General features: G+C 37.8%; 1 protein-coding gene across 11 annotated transcripts in view; it reads left to right on the top strand.

The window, feature by feature from the left end:
• The window catches only part of PROM1 (prominin 1), a 145,901-nt gene extending 130,172 nt beyond the window's left edge, over positions 1-15,729 (top strand). For 9 of the 11 annotated variants that reach the window (XM_072620309.1, XM_072620308.1, XM_072620315.1 and 6 more), the window contains 9 exons: positions 1,318-1,371; positions 2,418-2,498; positions 2,628-2,696; positions 5,186-5,278; positions 7,688-7,803; positions 8,391-8,414; positions 8,814-8,882; positions 13,454-13,493; positions 14,422-15,729. In XM_072620309.1, coding sequence (XP_072476410.1) covers positions 1,318-1,371; positions 2,418-2,498; positions 2,628-2,696; positions 5,186-5,278; positions 7,688-7,803; positions 8,391-8,414; positions 8,814-8,882; positions 13,454-13,472 — 525 coding nt within the window. In that variant the 3' untranslated portion in view covers positions 13,473-13,493; positions 14,422-15,729. The remainder of the gene's footprint in view (positions 1-1,317; positions 1,372-2,417; positions 2,499-2,627; positions 2,697-5,185; positions 5,279-7,687; positions 7,804-8,390; positions 8,415-8,813; positions 8,883-13,453; positions 13,494-14,421) is intronic. The other 2 variants (XM_072620316.1, XM_072620317.1) reach the window with 2 other exon arrangements.
• Positions 15,730-16,218: the final 489 nt, after the last annotated feature.

The raw sequence follows: 16,218 nt of genomic DNA, 5'->3' as shown, positions 1-16,218 counted from the left end.
AAAAGGTGCAATTTGAGTGTAGTATTGAAAGAAAGTGGAAGCATCCCAAGCATGGGGGTGGCCATTGTAAAAGGCCCACTTTGTCCCTTTGTTGTGCTCAAAGGGACAGCAGGCAGGCGTGTATCATTCGATCACAGAGTATAGGGAGGGAAGAAAGTATAAGAAGACCAGATAGGTAAGAAGGGGCCAGGTTGTGAAGGACTTTAAAAGCAGAAGATTTTATATTTCATTATGAAGGTAATGGGGAGCCACTGAAGTTTATGGTGTGTTAGGGGAGAGGGCTGATACTGAGATCTGAGCTTTAGGAAAATCATTTTGTCTGGTGAGTGGAGGATTGACTAGAATGGGGAGAGCTTGAGTCAGGAAGATCAGCCATCCCAGGTCTAACCATGATTTCTCTGGACGATGTTGCCATGTTGTAAGTGAGCTCCCTCTGGTCAGGGATTGGTTTTCATTTTGTCTTGGGGTTCCCTACAGCCTAACTGCCTTGCACGTGGCAGGTGTTTATTTAAATTTTGTAGGATTCATTTTGATGAAAAGGACTGAGAAATACTTAGGAGGAGAGGAGGGGCGTAATTAGAGGGGACATTTGGATGGGTGCTGTCACCATTTTCCATTATTTCAAGGTTTGTCTTGTAAGGATGAGTTGTAAATGATCAGTGTAAGTCCAGGGAACAGAACTAAGAGAAATGGATGGATGTTATAGGAAGGTCTATTTTTAATAAGTTCGTATTAATTAATGAAGTCCCAAAATGGGCTGCCATTTAAAGTAGTGAGCTTCCCATCCTTGCACTCCTTTTGTTGATATACTGGGTTTTTAAAAATGCTAATAAGCTGCTTTTTAAAAAAATGATTTTTACTATCCCTTAATTTAAAAAAACTGCTCATGCTAATTAGCCAACTTTCTTCTTTTACTTTTTTCTTTCCTATGTTCATAATCATTCTTCTCTCCCTTCTGCATCCTCACAAAACAACCATTTTAAAAATTGATACTTCCAATTTCTCCTGAAATCAGTAACTACTAATCAACTATTCATAAGTTATTATTTTTCATTCTAATGTATTGCCATTGGATACATCTGGGAACAATTGAATGCTTATTTTTTCATGGCCTGATATTTCTTGGATTAGAAAGAGTTTTGTGTGGTCACTCACTGCTGCTCTCAGTATCTAGCAGTTTTCGTAGAGTGAGGCTGTTCAGCCACTATTAAACCTATTGAGATGAGTGCCAGATCAGAACAGTGATTGACTGATAACCAAAGAAGCTTGTTGTCTCTTCTAATGATGTGGGAAATGTGACTTTTGCTTATTTCCCAGAGCACTTTAAATCAAAGTATCCGGTTTCTACAAAGGACAGCAACTGAACTTATGGTGAGTTTTTGTTGGTGTTTGTTCTTGCTTCTGGGGAGGTTTTTCTGTTTTAAAATGTCCTCCATCCAGTTTGGGGGGGAGAATTACTTCATTATACATTTTAGGTAAAGAAAAGTCCTTTTCTTCAGCCACTTTTAAATTCCATACTCATAGCTTATGTAAGCACCTGTAAATACATTGGCTGTATTTTGGCAGTCACTCAGGGTACTGGGTTTGGGTTAGAAGGCTGAGTAGTCCTGCTGGTGTAGACCTGTTCTACTCCTGAGCTATTGTTGTAAATGGCCAGCCCTGACTCCATTTGCCATAGCCACCCTGGGCACTGCCTTCTACTCATTGATATAATCACAGTCATGGTTTTTGAGTTTGCTATCTTCCATAACCAAAGACAAGGCCCCTGACCCTTATCTGTCAACTTCAGAAATGCCCGTGTGGCAAAAGACTGAAGTTTAGATCAGTGCCAATCTTTAGCCACTACTGATAAACTCCTCCAAACTGCATGTCCTTGTGCTAATGCATCAGGGCTGTTATTTGGCATTCATAGTAACCACCGTGGACAACGGTTGGATCAGCAGAGTGGAATAAATAGAAAGGACATAGGAGTAAAAGAAGTCAGGAGACCTAGATTCCAGTCTGTTTCCTGCCACAGACTGCCTGTGAATCTTGGATCAGATACCACTTCTTCCTGAACCTTCTTTTCCTCATCAGTTAGAAATAGGCACGAGACTCAATGATTCCTTTGGTCCCAGCTCAGGGCAAGAGAACTGACCTTGGAATTAGTAGAGCAGGGTTCGTATCTCAACTCTGACAGTTCCTTTCCATGTGATTTTGAAAAGTCATTTTACCTTCATTTCCTTATTTGGGAAGTAGAGATAAATGATGCTAACTTACAACACCTCTGTGAAGTGAGGGGAGTGCTTTTTCAACTTCAAAGTTTCTATGTGACTTCTTTTGCTGCTATTATCATAGGATTATATACACCTATATAAGTATCTCTAATTACATTCTTACGTGTCTTGGTCCTATTATAACAATGTTTTCCCCCCCAGGTTAAAGTGTCTCAAGTCATTACCACTGTGGAAGGTGCTCAGTTCCTCATTAATAATAATGCTTCCTTTATTATTATTGAGGTAAATCCTTTCTGTTTTTAAAATGTGTCTGTGTGCGTGTACTATATATATATGTATATATATAATATTTCTCTGTAAATATAGCTATATATGCTTAAAGAACTATTTTTATATTCAACACATTTTCAGGAAACTAAGAAGTATATGAATATGATCATAGACTACTTTGAACAGTATATTCAGTGGGTCAAAGATTCGGTAAGTGTGCTAAGTTTCATGTTCTTGGTATAATCAGTCACATTGTTTCAGATGGTTAAACATCAATAAAATTAACAAATGCATTTTCTCATCTGTTGGACATCTTTGAACAGGGCAGGAGGGAGAGCTTTAGTACTTACCCTAAAACATCGTTTGTGGGAAAGGAATAATAGTCTAGCCGTGCTTTCACACAGAGCAACTTTTCTCCCTTGCATTTATCATTGAGGTGACTTGGTATGGTTGCTAGAAAAGATACCATTATCCAAAGGTGACCTCCAGCCAATGTCTTTATGTGCTGATAATTCCAGCACTCCTGGAGAACTCTTAGTAGGAACTGCTTGCCTAGATTGGTATCCAATATTGCTGGAGAGTTCCAAAAGCTTTAGGCTCAACTAGGCTACCAAGCTAGCAGTCAACTTCTTTCACAGACTCAACTGCTGGTTTACTGCATGCCTATGAACAAGTCACTTCCTGTATCTCAGTTTCCCCCTTTGTGAATGAGTTGATTAGATATGACAATTAAGTACCTGTTATAAATGGAGAACCATGACAGACACTACATAGATGGTCCTAGAAATATGAAGTAAGACACATCCCTTCACGGTGTTCTGCTTCCATTGTAGTGGAACAGTATGATAGATAAACATGTGCTGTGTGAGACTTGCAGCAGTAGTGAAGGGTCAGGTGATTAAGGCCAAATGTTCCAGGCATGTGGAATAGTAATACAGTAGTAGCAGAAAAAGTACAGGGACAGAAGAATGTGAGATATGCACAGAGTGATGAATATTCCATTTGGGCTGGAGCATAGTCCAAGTGGAGAAGAGCAATGGAACATGGAAGGATGGAGCCATACTTGGGTATGGCTTTTCCATCTCCTCTACCTTCATGATCCCATCTCATTCTGTTGGTTTCAGTGGGATGCCTCTATGCAGAGGACTCCCAATTCCATATATCCTGTGCTAGTCTGTTTATAGTGAGATACTTCCAGTAGATTGCTTTTGTCTTGTCATTACTTCATACTCATGTTCAGAATTGAACTCATCACTCTCCATCTAAGATCAGTTGCTCCCTCCTCTTAACTTCTGTTTCATTTATTGGCACCATCATCTTCCTCATCACCCAAACTCAAAGACAGACACAAGTTTTCTTTTACTCTACCCTCTTGCTCATCACCCCCAAAATCCATTCAGTTGCTAAGTCCTCTCTAGCCTGACTCCCAACATATTTTGAACATCCACACTGGAACAGGCCTACTTGAAGTTCCTCTCTTGTCTCACCTAGATTAATTATAACTGCCCCTTAACTTGTCTTCTTGCTTCCAACCCATTCCATGTCCAAACCGTTTTCCATATTGCTCTTGGATCACATTACAACCCTAATTTAAAGAAAGAAAAAAATTCAATGGTTCCCTATTGCCTGATCTTGACATTCAAGGCCTTCCACAATCTGGCTTCAATTTGCCTTTTTCATCTTATAGTAGCCCTGACTCTCCACCTATTTCTGTTGAAATCTTCCTCTTCAATAAAGGCCAGCTGAAGAGCTACATCCTCCATGAAGCCTTCATTCTCTGTTCCTCTCAAGTGAAAATGGTCTCTCCTCAGATTTTTTCATAAAATTTTGTCTGGACTGCAATTTTCTTTTATCTTTTATCTTTTATCTTTTTATCTTTTACTATCTTTTATCTTTTATCTTTTACTATGTTTAGTTTATTTTGGTACATGCCTCTTCTACCCTGGTAAAATTACAAATTCCTTAAGAGTAAGATCCATGTTATTGTGTAAGCTTTTGTATCTGTAGATCCTAATATAATGCCTTGCACACAACAGGAATTTAATAAATGTTTGTTGAAACTGAATTTCACTAAGGAAACAATAGACAGTTGGAGGTTTTAATTAGGAAAATAACTTGGGGAGATTTGTACATAAGAAATATTAATATGGCCATAGTGTGACTGATGTAGAGGGGAAAGAAGTGGAGCCTATTGACATATTCTAGGTGATGGTAATGCTTGTATTGGTGTGATGGCAGGGGACAGAGAGAGGAGGAGGAGTGGAGCAGTATTGGGGAGGTGGGGCCAATTGTGCTTAACAAAGGATGGCGTTCATGTGAAAGTGGGAGAAGACCTTGAGAATGAAACCAGGCAAATACACAGATTTAATTCTGATCTGTTTTATTTCACTTCTCCCTGGCTGTCCTCTTAACATCAGCCAATTATCCTATGCAGTGATTTTGCTTCTGGGTAAATCCTAGAGTGTGGGTAACTCAGGGCAGATGTCTCCCCATTACTGGAAAAAAATAACACCCATCTTTCTGAGGATGAAGGACTCTTTTGATTAATACAGACTTGGGAAGTTGCTAAGACATTTTTACAAAGTTTTTTACTATCAGGGTTTTATTATAAACGTTTTGGTTGAGGTATATGACATCTCAAATTCAGAAGTATTTGTCTTGATAACCATTTCTTTCTTTCCTTCTAATCCCCTCTTTAGATCACCATGGATGTGGCAGCCTGCGAACCCCTTGCCAACGTCATAGATACTGCTATAGAGATATTTCTGTGTAGCTATATCACTGACTCTGTGGTAAGTGATGTTGGTCTTCAAAAACAATGACTCAACCATTTTCTGAATATTAGTTTTTCATTGGTCTTTTTTCTATTCCCATGTAAATAATTATTTGGTTTTGTTGTTGTTCAATCATTTTTCAATCATGTCTGACTCTTCCTGACCCCAGCTGGGGTTTCCTTGGCAAAGATACTGGAATGGTTTGCCATTTCCTTCTCCAGCTCATTTTACAGACGAGGAATTGAGGCGAACAAGGGACTTACCCAGGGTCACACAGCTATGAGGTGTCTGAGGCCAGATTTGAATGGGGGAAGATGAGTCTTCCTGACTCCAGGTTGGGTACTCTGTGCACTATGGCATTAACTGGTACCGAGTGCATGAGATAAGGGATGGGATGATATGATGTGCTTCATATTTCAAACAAACGTTTCCTCAGAAATATATCCAAGGTGCTGGATCGTTTTGTTAGAGCAAATTCTCCTGCATCCAAAATGATTGGGCAATTAAATTAATTGTATCCTAGTTAGGAGAGATTGTTGTCTCCTACAACACAGGAGGAGAGAATGGACTTCAAGGTAGAAGGCTGGATTCTACTTAGACTAAACTAAATGTATCATAAGGTTCCTTCCAGTTCTAACTTTCTGTGATTCCAAGTGCCAGATATGCTTAGACATGTAACCTTAGGAAAGTCACTTATTACTACCCTGGGCCTCAGTTTCTTCACCTATAAAATGGAGATAATCACATCTGCTCTGCCTACTACTGAGGACTGGTAGGATCAAAGCAATTAATGCATATAAAGTGCTTGCAGTTGTTAAAAAAAGTCCCATAAAAGCAAGCTATTATCACTAACGAGAAGTTATAATCAAAATATGAACGAGCAGTTCATGCTCCTCGCCAGTTCTTTTACTCAGAGAATCAGAGTAACATAAAATGTAGTTGATGTTAAAATTATGCTAACTCTACCTTAATCTTTGGTTTAGAACTTTCTAGTGCCTTGCGCCAGTTACCATTAGACTTCCCCCTCTTGTGTTTCAGCTAATGTGTCAAGAAGTAAATATAAAAATATGCTCAAATTTGTCCTGTTCTGATCAACATTTTAGCCAATAACTTGGCGGGGGAGACAGGGAACACAGCACAGTGTGATCTAGTGGGGAGAGTACTGGTTCTGGAGCCAAGTGACCTGGATTTTGATGCTTTTACTACTTAAGTTATGTATGGTGGGCAAGTTATGAAATCTCCCTAGGCCTCAGTTTCCTCCCCGGCAAAATAAGGTGATTAGATTCTGAGGTCCCATTAAATTCTCAGTCTATGATCTTTTGAACACAAAGGAGGAAATGATTGTCAGAGGTGTGGGAGACAAAAAAACTGAGGGAGGTAGCTGAGATGCTCTATGTCAGAATCATTGTGCACGAATGTTCATGTCACCATAGGCTGGATCTAATAAGATGCAGTGGAATGGAAATGTGTCAGGAGTAGAAACCACAACTACAGGGATGGGAGACTTTGGATATCTTGTGAAAAGGCTTGAGAGTTTCAGTTGGCTGTAATCCCCATTGTGAATTGATAGTGGGAGATGGCTGCCAAGGAAAACTCATGATATCTTAGGCTGTGTTCTTCAGTGAATAGTGCCCAGAAATGGGAAGATAGTGGGCCCAGTGTCCTCTGCCCTGATCAGACCACATCTGGACACTTGTTTTCAATTCTTGACTCATGATGTTAAGGACATTGATAAACTACCACACAGAGAGAAGAAGTGACTAGAATATTATGGGCAATAGAGACCAGCACTTGAGGAACCTGTAAAGAAATTGGGTGGGTGCAACCTGAAGATGAGAAATTTTGGGACTTTGAGTTTAGGTGGGGAAAGGAGAGAAGACCAGTGTATGAGGAAGAGGCAATTAGTGCCAGAGAGTTCCCAAACTGAGACTGATGGGTAGAAGTTACAAGGAGAAATATTTCTGTTCAAGAAGAACTTTCTAGTGGTTAAAGCTGCTAATAGCACCATGAACTTTTTGATAAGGTGTTCATGGACTTCCTAAAATCTATCCAGGTTATTCTGTTAAGAACCCCTCATTTAAAACCAAAAAGAAGCATTCTGTGCTCTGTTAGGGGCAAGAGGGAACCACAGGAACTTCTTGAGTATGATAGAGACACAGCAGACTTGTGCTTTAGGAATATCATTTTGGCAGTTGTATGAAAGACAGAATAGAGGAGGGTTATGAACTCTCAATCTAGTCCAGTTCCTTCTTTTACTTATTCAGAAACTGAGGCCCAGAGGAGGGCACATACTTGTCCACGGTTACCCAGGTATGAAGTCACAGAGTCCAGATTTGAGTCCAGGACCTTGGATAACAATTCAGTGTTCTGTCATTACCCTATTGAAATAATGCATAGCTTAAATTTTGCCCTTTGTTGTCTTTCCAGAACGCATTCTGGTTTGGCTTGGGAGGTGCCACGATATTTTTAGTTCCTGCTATAATTTTTGCTGTAAAGCTATCCAAATATTATCGTCGAATGGATTCAGAAGATGTCTATGATGAGTAAGTATGAGGACTGTAAGGAAGAAGGAAGGGACTGGCATTGAAATGGACATTTCCCAAAGGCTTCCCATCATCCCCATCCAAGTAACTTCAATTACTTAGAGATTCTACCTTTTCTGCTTTGTCATCCAAATACTTTGTGTGTAGCTAGGGCTTATACTTGTTAAGTTACTTCCCCTACATGAAAAGTTAACAGTCCCACTAAATATTCCTTTGCTCTAGGGATCCTTGCCTTAATTATTGTCTCTTTAACTTCCTTGCTTTCTTTAACCAATCTTCTATTTCTTATTTACAGTTCTTCTGTCTCAGGGACTTGGCATTTCACTTTATGATAACTGTTTTTACTAGTTTTCATTTAGCCATATGTGGTTTTTATTTTCCTCACTATCCCATGAACTTGTATATACTGTGTTTGTTTATTTGTTTTTTCAATTTCATCCATTGTGATCCTTGGCTTATTTTTCCCCCAAGCTTGCACATCCATTCTACCGTAGTAGAAAGGTAATATGAGAAAGTAGCTGTTACCTCCATGAGTATTTTTCTTTAAAAAAATAATTATGTTTCCCTTTTTGTTTTATATCTTTTAGTGTTGAAACTTTACCCATGAAAAAGTAAGACTTTTTTTTAACAGTATTTATTCAAATTTTTTCATAAAGTGGGTGTAGGGGATTTATGTTACTCAGTGCTGGACCTCTAATTAATAAGAAACAGGTCTATGACAAAACAGGTCCAGGTGAAAATAAAGTAAATGTAAAGCCTCTTAAAAAACAGATTTATATGCATCTCTATAATATCTATATATTTAATGTACAAATGTAGTTGTTTAGCGTGTTTGGTGGTGGTTTCTAAAGGGTACAGAATGTGAGTTTCAGATCTTTTTACTTGCTATGTCAATATTAGCTTGTTTTTACATATTCTCCATTACCATTTACATTGTCTTTGTAAGTCATGTTGTCACTTCATCTCAGCAATAACATAAGTCTTTTTTTGGTATATTTATTTTGTTACAGTATGGAAAATGGTAATTATGGTTATCATAAAGATCATTTATATGGTCTTCACAATCCCGTTATGACAAGGTAACACAAAAACCTGAAACTGCATGCCTTCTAGTCCTGGCTCTATGTGTACTATAATAATCCTTTAATTGCATTTTCTGCATGCATTAAAAACAATCACTTTTTAATTTTTTTTCTTTTTTTGCATGACAAGTATTGTTTTAAGTGGTTGGTCTTTTAAGTCATGCCCTACACTGTATTAGATTTGGTAATGCTTTCAGGTGTTTTGGTGCATTAAAAAAAAAAAAATCACCTGGATCATGATGTAAGAGATCACTGAATGAAGTCATCTTGAAATTGCCTTGTAGAGCAGGTGAAAGGCCAATGATGATTAAGTGCATGCACATGTTTTGTTTAATGAGAATTCTTCCCGTGCCCTGTAGTCACTGAATCACGTTGTACTAATAAGGCTTATTGAGTTTATGTAGCATACCTTGGGAAGTTTGTTTTGTGTTTTTTGTCATGGAAATGGGCAGATAATGGCAAACATACTCAACCAGAGACTCCCGAAAGAAACATCTTTAAAATGTGTAATCTAGACTATTCTATAATGTTGAACATGTGGGAGCAAATGTGCATGAGCAGTGGACTGGAAAAACATTGGAATTCTTTCACTTTTACCTGGCTGTTTGGGACTTAAGAGTAGCAGCAATAATAGTTAGCAACAGAGAGAAATTGTCATTGGCGATGGCACAGAATGCATGCTTCGTTTTTATTGCTTAATAAGCCGTGTTGAAATGCAGCCACATGCCTGTTAATGATGTTACTTGGCTAAGAAGACAGAGTAATTAGTCTCTTTATACCAAAATTCAGAGTAAGGGAAATCGCTTCATTTTACTAAAGATGCAAATCACATGGAGATTTGCAGTGTCAATTTTAGGGAATTCTTGTGTGCATTTTGGAAGCTAGTGTTGGTGAAAGTAACAATCATTTAATGCAAGAGTGCAAAGATGTCTGTGAGGCTGACAATTGAGCTATAGTGAATATTGGTTCTACCTCACCCTTCTGAATTCTGTATCATTTGACCTCCCATAACTGAAAGGTAACTCTCAAACTTTATTGTTACATACATTGTCTAGAGATATAGAGGAAGACCTATAGGTTATTTGGACTCGTCATAGATTTGGGAGAGCACATGGGTTCGAGTCTTGCAGGGTGGACAGACAAGGAAAGATTATAATCTGCATCATTAGAAGGAGTAGCCACCTCAGTGAGGTCACAGATTGATTCATTAAAAGAAATAGAGGTGTTTCCATTCTGTGCCATAGTGATGACAATCTCTCCAAGTTTTCTTATCTTAGAAAACAACATTGTGCTCTGGATACCCTGTCTCTTCTTGAATAATCTTGAAACTTTTTATAGCCAGACCCTAATAGTAAGTCTCATCCATAAAAATTCAAGTCATTTCTTCACTCTCTCCCACATAGATCAAGTGGTGAAATCCATTGAGGTTTGGAGTCATTAAAATACATTGTTCTTTCTGGCAATGATGATACTTAGAAAATGAGATCCCATTCACCATGTGGGTACTCTTGGTTTGCCATTTAAGTTCTCTATCCATGTAGAACCTTATTCAAATGAAGGAAGCAATCTGAAGATGAGTGATTTTGATCCTCCTAATATGCAGCTTCCTCTAACAGCAATTCTTAATTATTTTTGTTCATAGATCCCTATGGCATTCTGGTGAAGCCATCGGACCCCTTTTGAGAAAAATGTTTTCAAATAATCGAAGAAAGTATTAAATTTCACTTAGAAGTTGACTAAAATAATATGTAATTGTATTCCCATTCAAGTTCACAGACCCTTTGAAAACTATCTACAGAGCCTTGGGGAAGTCTGTGTAACCTAGCTTTGAGTTCTAAGAAGAGCAGAATGTAGCAGGAATTATTTGACAAAATGAGCCTAAATACTAGCTTTTCGATACTTGTTCCTCTTGGCTTTTTTCCATGAGTTTATGATAAAAAATTTTTTAATGATAGATCCACCAGAAAATATTTGGTAACAAAGTGTTCAGGGCTGAGAGAAAAGGACTTAATTACTTTAAAGAAAAGCTTTCTTAGAGGAAGCAGATTATGCTTACCAAGTCACGTTAAATTTGACAGAAATACTGTCGCATGGTGAGTTCTGGAAACTTGTGTTGAATTTATACCGCGGAGCTAGTGGCATATATATCTTGCTGCCTCTGAATGAAATCTTCAGTTTTACAGGCTATGGTGGAGTCTGAAAGGGAGCAGGGAGTTGGGTTTTCCCCCTCACTTGAATGCATAGTTTCTCAGTAACTTTAATTTGTCCCTGGTGAGGAACGGAATCTATGCACCATCATAAATCAAACACATGGTGGGACACAAGGTGGTATCATATTTCACAGAAGGAAAACCACGTGCATACTGCCCTGTACAAATGTGAGGAAGGGTAGTATAGTGGATAGAAGTCAGGAAGACTTTGAATCCTACATCCAACACTTACAAGCTCTGTGACCCTAGATGAGTCACTTAATTTTACGTAACTCTTGGTTTCCTTGTCTGCAAAACCGACCTCAGGTCTTTTGTGAGGGTCATATGAGACATTATATGCAAATTAGTGTGAACCCTAATAGTGAGAAGTACAATGTAAGTAGGAACTCTGCTTATTCTTCTTAGAATTAAATCTGGATTATACTTCTCTGCACTCGTTGGCTCACTCTGCCTAACGTTATTGTAAAATGTTGGGGATAGTGTTCTGTGCTCATACTGACTTCACGCAGAATGAGAAAATGTGTCTGCTCATATTTGAATGGGAGACTTTGTTTCCCCAAGTGAAAGACTATGTTGCTTCCACCTGAACCACAGATGTTTGAGAAAAGCAACTTTGGGGCTATTTCCTCTAAAGAAGGAACAGTCCAAAGGATACAAAGTTGAGAGAAAAGGAGAAACATGGAATGGTTAGCCCTTGCTGTGTGCCAGATACTGTACTTTATAAACTTACCTCATTTGATCTTCGTAACAACCGTGGATAATGGGCACTGTTATTATACACGTTTTGTAGCTGAGGAAGCTGAATCAGACAGAGGTTAAGTAACCTGTCCAGGGTCAGATTGCTAGGAAGTATTTGGGGTCACATTTGAACTCATATCTTCCAGACTTCAATCACACCTAGCTACCTCTGTTTTGCCATTTGGTCAGCTGAGCATGGAGGAAGGACACTTCAATCAGTGAAGACTTTTTAGCTGATTTAGAGGCTGAAAAAGAGTTCTTAACCGCAGGGTTCCTATTTGCTGGCCATGTTCCCCTGGGATTGGCGTTTTCTAGGTTATCCGGAGGCTCTGTTGTTACCCATTAATTTTAGGGTCCATAAATAGGCAGTAATACAAAGAGTTTATTGGAGTACAGGAATGACCAAAATAAGGCATCTGGTGAGAAAGTAAGGAAAAACATCCATATATTTACACATATGCATGTCTGTGTTTGTATATAAAAACTTTTGTGTTTATATATGTACATATATATAAAACTTGGGCCTTAAGGCAATGAATGAAGAGGAAAAACAGATTTGGGAAACGTTTAATAAGCTGCATTTTGGGTGCCATTTTCTCATTATCAATGACTGGAAAAAGGAAGACTTTTTCACAGTGTTTTTGAGCTGAGTAATGCATTAGTGGGACCAATTTACTTTAGATCACCATAATTAGTATGTAATTCATATCATTGTGAACTTAATCAGCAGCATGACAATATAGCTGTAAAGTAGAAATTAAGCAGTAGTTTGATTTCAAGCACAGAGGGTCTTGTTTATAATAAAGCCTGTAATAAAATACGGTGTGTCTTGAATCTTCCATAGAGATGGGAGAGAAAAAACATCAGTCTTGTCCGGGAGCAAATCATTCCTGGCTTCCCTTTTTTTATTGCTTTTGCTGCTTTATATTTTTCCTCCATGTACTCCTGAGGGAAGTTTAATTATTTTGAACTTGATAGTATTTTTATTATGCTGACTTTTTTTTTTTAAAGAAAATTTCCTAGTACTTTTTTTCTTTTCTGTGTACTTTCTTTAAAACATCAGGAAAGGATACTGGAAACATTTAGTTCATTGGTTCCTAACATTTTTTGTTCTATAAACCCCTGTCAACAATGTGTTGAATCGCCCCAGGGCAATTCAATATCCTACTTGTAATGTTCTTTTAAATTTAGAAAATGCTCACAATGCCTGGTGATAACTTCTGTCCCCAAAAGCTTCGTGCTAAAATTTATATTATGTGGTCATTATTATAAGATGCCAAAAAGATGTACATGCTTGTTGTCACAGAGTAAAAATAAATCTGCAATGCAACAGAGTAATTCTTCACTGCCCAAGGTGCCATTGAAGGATATTTTGTCCCAAGCTTTTGGACCATCATCACAAAACCCTAAGAGGTTTGCAGACCACTGCATGGGAACCACTGATTTAAATGACACTGTTTACTTCTGTGAATTTCTTTTAAAGATGCTATTAGGACTTAAACATTTTGGAAGCTTTGCTTTGCTACTGATGTTTATGAGATCAATTTATCCTAAAAGCCTCTTCCTCATTCCCACAGTTGTATCTTTCCAAGAATGTTACATCTTTCTTTTCTTTTCTAGTGCCATGGAACAGTGGTAGAAGATATTGGAATTGGATGAGGTAAGCTAGAAGTTTCTACATGAAATAATTTGTGACTCCAAAAAGTCAGTTTTCACTTTCAAAACTTGGTCATATAGAGTGAGTTATGACAAAAATTTTAGCCCTTAAATCATCTAGCCTGCTAAGCAGGGCTAGTCCAGGGCTAGTTGAGATCTTTGTGACAAAGTGAATCAAAAGCTGGCCTTGGAGGGTCAAGTGCTTGAGTTTTAACCTTGCCTTTCATAGGTACTAACTATGCGACCTTGGGCAAGTTCTTTAGGGTCTCAGTGCTCTAGGACAGAGGTGTCAAAGATACCTGTGACCCACAGCATTCCTGATTATGTCTCTGTGTACATAAAATGTATTCTGGAAATATTTAACAAAGTTAGAAAAGACACAGTAAAATGTAGATTGTGTTGCATTTTAAAACCAAGTCAATATGTGTGACCTGCCAGGGATCTTTATATGTACTATTTAGTGACCCCAGTTTCTATTTGAGTTTGACAGTACTGTTCTAGGCAATCCTCTAAGAGTCTTAAGTTGGCAGGAAGGTGCCAACCTCCATGGATCCTCAACTGAGAGTTCCTTGTACCAATAAGATCACAGGTTAAGGTCCCTCTCACTACATTGCCTGCACTGGAGCTTTGTATCATGTCAGTGAAATTTAGGGGGCATAAAAACTTAACAAGTATACTTAGCAGTGAAGAAGCCTTTCCAAATGAGGCTTGTCTTAATTTTTTTTGCATTATTTTCATGTCATGAATTGCAAACGTGATTTGAGGGCATGTTTGATCGTGTTTGCCCCAGGTACGGTAACTACTAATTACAGCTCCATTATATATTCATGTCAGGGGTTTATTTAGGATTCTGAATTATTAATTTTTTGCATTGATTCTATTTTGATGACTTTAAATGTTTCTTAAGTTATTTTATGAACATTAATTTCCAGCCTCAAGATGCATACATGCAAGAGAACATAGAATTCTACCTGTATTCTGATCTACAAGCACCTTTCAAATCCAGTATGGTTTTTGGAGGCTTACTGGTAACACAGCTTTAAATCAAGGAACCATATGATGTAACATCGGGTACCCTGAGATGAGCTAATGTATGGTGTATTTCCTGACTCGAGCTCTATCACCAGCACATTTCTCTGCTTGACCACTGTTCAAGGCTAATGCCACTGGATTTTAAATGTTGCGGGGGGTGGGGGAAGATGTTAGTTTTTGGTTTTTACTTTTTTTACACTGGGTTTCTATCTCAAAACCACCCATACCTGTTTATCGGCTCTGTTTAATGCTATTTTTCAGGAAACAATTGCCTGTGTGTAACTGTTCCATTTTATTACATGGGAAATGCATTAAACTGACCACGTTTACATATAAAATACATTTTATATGCAGTAATTTTGTATATATACCTTTTGTTACCACAGTCTTATAAGTATTGAAAAAAAAATCTTAGTATTGAATGATTTACTCTCCAAATGAGCATAAACCAGCATGATTAATGTTGATTGTCAGTGCTGTTAAAGAATCTTGTTTTTTACTGAAGTATGTGTGTGAATTCTACAGTAAGTCCTTTGAGGCCCACATGCCACCTACAGGGTATTCCTTCTACTCTTTAAATGATCTGTCAGGATCATTTTGAAAAGAATATACAGAAGACAAGTCTGAGAATCAGATTGATTCTTTATAGCAGTTTGAGAAAAAAACACTCAAAAATATATAGGGTACTTGGTTTCTTCAGGTCGTTGAAAAGTAGAATGGTTTTTTAATAGATATGAACTTGAGAGGGATTTAAATTCATTTTTTCTGATCTGGGAGAAAAAAAGACTGAATCTATGTCTCTCGGAGGTGACATTTCAAATGGAATTGAGATATTCAGGATTATTTGACCACAAAAATAATTTTTGTATGGCTTTCAAATGACTCACCTATTAAAATGAGGCTATATGGCAAATGGTCACAATTTTTCAGATAAACATGATGCCAGAACCCCTGTTTTTCTGTTTCTATGATGAATAATTCTTTGGGACAAGGTCCTAAAAACGATGTGAAAACACATAATAATTATTTGCTGTGAATTTTTTCTGCTAGATTACTCACTCATCAGGTCGGGAAGAGACAGCGTTTCAGATAGCCAACGTGTAGCACATATATAAAGTTATTCAAAATGTCAGATTTTTTTAAAAGTTGTATTTTTCACTTGAAAAATTATGTCCCCAACTCATTCCAATAAAAAACAACATGGCCTACTTGGTTTGTGGATGGCAATTGTTTTCATTCATGGAGGAAGGGAGGAGGGAAGGAAGTGGCTGGAGGATACCAAGCTTTACATATGAACACTTAGGTTTGTTTCAATATGTCATGAGTTTATTAAGCACCTACTGTGTCCCTGATACTGGGAATATAGAAAAATTCCTTCAACGCATATATTTCACTAGGGGAAAACAATATATCCATGTAAGCATATAACTAATAAATAGTTTCTTCAAGAATGAATAAAATGATGCCTTTTTAAAATTATTTGATCCTCATAGTGGGACATTCAGTGATCTGCAGTTGGCCCTCTTCCACTGTTCAACATGATTATTAGTTCCTTAGGTGAAGATATGAATGACATGCTCATCAAATTGGCAGATGTCATGAAGTTGGGAGGGGTGCTAAGTTGGATAATAGGATCCAAAAACATCTTAACAGGCCAAGACATTGAGCTGAATCTTAAGGAGATGAATTGAATACCA

The sequence above is a fragment of the Notamacropus eugenii genome, chromosome 6, assembly GCF_028372415.1.
Source record: "Notamacropus eugenii isolate mMacEug1 chromosome 6, mMacEug1.pri_v2, whole genome shotgun sequence".
NCBI lineage: Eukaryota > Metazoa > Chordata > Mammalia > Diprotodontia > Macropodidae > Notamacropus > Notamacropus eugenii.
Note: the sequence above shows the minus strand (reverse complement) of the source record. Positions and strands in the feature narration are given on the sequence as shown.